This window comes from Nematolebias whitei, unplaced genomic scaffold (genome assembly GCF_014905685.2).
Source record: "Nematolebias whitei isolate Nwh7 unplaced genomic scaffold, NemWhi1 Nwh_scaf_3774, whole genome shotgun sequence".
Classification (NCBI taxonomy): Eukaryota; Metazoa; Chordata; class Actinopteri; order Cyprinodontiformes; family Rivulidae; genus Nematolebias; species Nematolebias whitei.
In genome coordinates, this window is record NW_023622319.1 from 1 (window position 1) to 4,660 (window position 4,660).

A 4,660-nucleotide genomic window follows, 5' to 3' on the forward strand; every position below is an offset into this window, starting at 1 on the left:
ACACACACACACACACACACACACACACACACACACACACACACACAGCTCAAATCACACACTCTCCCACTCCGTCATCACCCTCCTTCTACTCATCCTCCACCCCCCCCCACCCCCCCAGCCACCACCAGCACCGCCGCCACTCTCCCTGGAGTGCAAGCCCGAAAGGAGGAAAGGATGAAGGATGAGGAAAGAAAGGAAAATGTCAGACAAGCGGCAGTTTGAGGGGATGGGGGGGAACGGAAAGATAAAAAGAATGACAGAGCAAGGAGTAGGAGGTAGGATGGAGAGGGTGATAGTTTGAGAGAGAGGAGGGCTGGGGGGTAGATAGAGTGGAGGAGGTGGAAGAGGAGGAGGAGGGGTGATGGTGGATAGAAAGGAGGTCACGTGACCACATAGCAGCTGCAAGGCTGAGAGGGGGAGAGTGAAAGAGTCTCACACACACACGCAGACACACTAAAGTATGGATATGAACATAAATCAAACATGCAAACACTCACCCTCCTGCTCGTCGCCTTTCTGCTCCTGTGTGTGAGTGTGTGTTCTGCTGATTGTGCTTGGAAGTGACGTGGCTAAACATCAAAGCCCGTGAGAAAAGATTGCAAAAAGAAAAGGAAGAAAGAAAACAGGAGACAGAGAGGAGATTGTGCGCGCCTGGCTTTTGTTTCAAAAGCTCAAGTCTGCTGAAATAAACATGGAGGAGAAGGAGAGGAGACAAAAGGAGGAGAAGAGTGAGAGTGCAGGGAGGAGGGAGGAGGAGAAGGAGTCGATAGAAACTGTCTTATCATCTCTCCCTTGACTGCTGGGCTCAGCACACACACACACACACACACACACACGAGTGTGTCAGGATCTTTCTGGTCCATGTTTTATTTTAACGTGTTTTTAACACTCACAGAAGTAAACATGAAGAAAAGAGCTCCATTAGACCATAGAGAAACTCTTTAATCTGTGACTGTTAACTGCTCTACCTTTTTATTATTGTTATCAAATCCTCAGATTATTCTGCCGTAATCTGCCTTTTAAACTTCTGTGTCCAGAGGACGTCTTCTGTCTGTCCTGTGTTCAGCTCCACTTTGTGCCTGTTTAGTTTTAAGAGCAGGCCACCCTCACTTCATCTGGTCCCTCCGCAGTGTGTTTGTGTGGCATGTGAAGGCTCCAGTCCAAGCAGACATCTGTAAATATGAGAGCTGATACTTTAACAGGCCCTGACACTTGACTGTCCTTTCTGCTGATCAGCACCGTCAGGGTGAGGAGCAGACCACTCCATAATCGTGTCCGATGATGCGCCTTTATGAATTTTTCATGAGTGTGTTTGCTGCTTTAGGTCTTTGTTTGTTCTTGTGGTTTGTGTGCTTTAAAGGTGTTTGCATGTTTTGGTGGGTAATGAGGTCATTCATGGCTATAGCAAGGGGGACAAATGGATGGGGGGGGGGGCTAATTCCAGCTGTAATTAACATTAGCGGGTCAGTATGATGGTGGAAAAAGAAGCTGGGGGGTTACTCTTAACTTCACCTTTAAGCACATTGATGTTGGTTATGAGCGTGCACACTTGGATCTCTCTGGGTTTTAAAAGCCAGCGATACTTAATAAAACGTGCGTGTAGACACTCCCGGGGTCTTAAGACGTGTCGGCTGGCTCCCTGGAGGAAATGGACATGTGTGCTCTCATGTGTGTGATTTGCTATTAAGGTCAGCCCTCTATTTGACACAGCGCTACGCCCTCCACCCTGTCTGTGGTGGAGCCGGCCTACTCACTATCATGCCTAGACATAAACACACTCACGCTGAAGATACCAGTTGTGTATAAATCTGGAAGGTCTACTTTGTGGAAGTCTCATTGAGCTTTTTGGGACACTTGAGCAGTCAGTGTTTTATGATGCGACATGAAATATTAAAGCTCCTCAAAATGTTCTTCCCACTCTCCTCAGGTATGAACCATGAATCCAATAAATCACCATCATTAGGAATGATCTCCACGGCAACTCGCACCACAGCTACAGTCAGTCCCCTCAGCCCACTAACCAATGGGAACGCGGTTGCCCAGTCTGCAAACTCCGGATTCGCTGCTGCCCTTCGTAAACTGGCCAAACAGGCCGAAGATCCCAGAGGTGAGTGGTGCTCCGACCGTCTCTTGAGGAGTAAAACAGCCCCATATACACCAAATGGGCAACATTTTTTTAAAGAGACAGTTAAGGTCTTTTAAAGTGGAAAAGTCATGAATAATTAATATCTTACCTGTTGTAGATAAAGTTTAATTCTGGTTGGATTGAGTGGCTCATAGATCAGGACTGAAGTGGTTTGCTGTCGTCGTAAAACAACTCCATTACCAAACATTTCACAGCGATTCATGCTAACTCAATTTCATAATAAGGCTCCCCTTAGTGATGGCTAATAAAAAGTGTGTAGATATGTGATTAATTCCTCAATAAACACTTTATAAATCATTAATAATGGTTTATTATGCATTAAGTAAGGGTGATGGAGACAAAACTGACCAGTTTCTTGCCAAAAAGTGAGCCAAATCTGTTCACCTACATATTTCATCTAGAGTTGTTCTATTAAACATTTCTCACTAAGTTACGACCTTGTAAGCACAATAAACATTTGTAAATTAATTTTTTTAGGATATAATATTTGTTGTGGATACTTATAATGCAGTGATAAAGTACAATATTATAAGCTAAATAATTAGGTTTACATATGTTTATTGTGCTTACAAGGTAATAACTTGGTCTGAAATGTTTAATAGAACAACTTTAGATGAAATATATAGGTGAACAGATTTGGCTCACTATTTGACAAGAAACTGGTCAGTTTCGTCTCTCTGTCACCCTTAATTAATGCATAATAAGCAGTTATTAATGATTTATAAAGTGTTTATAAGAATTAATAACATGTCTATAAACTATTTATTAGCCATCTGTAAGGGGAGCCTTATTTTAAAGTGGTACCAAAAAGGACTATGATATTGCTGCAGAAGTGATGTTGTATCAAGATGGCAGCAATATTTGGTCTGGGCTAGTCATTAGTTTGTCTATTTGGCGAGAATTAAACTGTTCTCCAGACTGAGGCTGTTTAGGAACTATATTTATTTATTTAACCTTTTTTTTATAAAGGTAGTCTAATTGAGTCAAGGTTGAGTCATTAATTGTTCAGTCCCTTTCCACAGAACCACACTTAAAAGCTCTGAACTGTTTAATACTGATATCATTTTAGATATAAAGGTGTGAGCTCAGATATTTTGCTTGTTTGTTGCCTTTGTTTTCTGGTCCTTGCATAAGAACATGAAATAGGCATCAATCCTTTTATGTAACTCTGGGTAAAGATAATGGCTGGATGGATGTGCTGCAAAGCTAAAAAGCATATCTTCCAAGCCTGTCCCATCAATAAGTGTATTGATGGCTGAAAATAGATCATTTCACAAAACCAAGCTTGTGTTTTTGTGCATTAATGTGAAGCCCGACCGCCTGGTAGCTCCCTCAGCTCGCAGCGGTCTTAATGAAGGTGTTTGATAAGAGCTGACCAGCTCTGACCTCTCCCTCTCTGTCTCCTCCTCCATTCGTTTCCATTTATCTCCCAATTATATGAATCTAATTACAGCCAATTATAAGAAGCTTTCCATCTCCGTCATGCCTTCTCTTTCTGCAGCTCCACACCAACTTTCTCTCCCTCTCAGTATTTCCTCCTAATCCTTTCTCTGCCTCTGAATGTGTTTGTGTGTCGCTGTAAGAGGAACTCTCTCTAACACCTCCCTTCAGTGTCACACCCCATCCTCTTTTTGATAGATTCCTTTCTATGACATCTTTCGTTTTGCTCTCTCTTCATCTGATTTTTGCCCTTTTTCATGCAAACTCTCATATATTCCTTCTCATATTTAGTCTTTTTCTTCCTGTTTTATTTCACACACGTGCTGTTTATCATAATCACTTTTTAACTCTTTGCACAGTTGAACACTTTTTTGTTTTTAAACGATTTTATTCTGATCAGTTCTGTCGCTCTGTGCCCCGTCAGGTTCTGCCGTTAACGGAGAATCGTCTCCAGTCTCCTCCCCGGCCACCAATCACAGCTCGCCGGTCTCCACCCCTAAGCGCGGCTCATTAGGGCCCCTTTTGGGTCAGAACAGGGGCCACGGAGTACCAAGCACCCCTCCCGTGGTCACCATTGCGCCCACCAAGACCAGCAACGGCCTGTGGAGGGCTGAGGGACGGCAGGTAAGAGACGTTGTTTGTCAGCCACGTGCTGGCGTTGAGGACAGGTCTGAGAGGGGACATCCGCTGGGATCTCTGCGCTCTTTGTCCCTGCGGGTTTCCTCCTTCTCTGCCGAGCAGATGAGCGGCCGGCCGCTCGCTCTCCTTTCATCGTTTAGCTACTGCTCCCTCGTGCTCGTTGGGATCCAGCTAACAAGACCAGCCATCCCACCATTTCCTTCTTCATCCGTCCCTTCCTGCCTCCCTCCATCTCGTCTCACATTCTCGTTTTCATGCTCCTTCCCCTCCCCCCCCTCACTAATCAGTCCGTGTCTTTTCCAGCAACACGAGGGGTTTGTAAAGAAACGCAGGAGGCTGCAGAGGCTGGCACCTATTGTGATCCACTTCCTGTGGTGTGTGTGTGTGTGTGTGTGTGTGTGTGTACTTGACCCTTCACTACAAAAGACTTTG

The 4,660-nt window shown here is 44.5% G+C and overlaps 1 protein-coding gene across 1 annotated transcript; it reads left to right on the forward strand.

Annotated features, from left to right (window-relative positions):
* Positions 1 to 694: 694 nt before the first annotated feature.
* On the forward strand, positions 695 to 4,213 carry LOC119429615 (genetic suppressor element 1; the record flags this gene model as incomplete). Its single annotated transcript, XM_037697212.1, has 3 exons — positions 695 to 731; positions 1,931 to 2,110; positions 4,014 to 4,213. Coding segments are annotated over exons 1-3 (417 nt in total), but the record flags the coding sequence as incomplete, so codon positions are not given.
* Between the last annotated feature and the right edge of the window lie 447 nt (positions 4,214 to 4,660).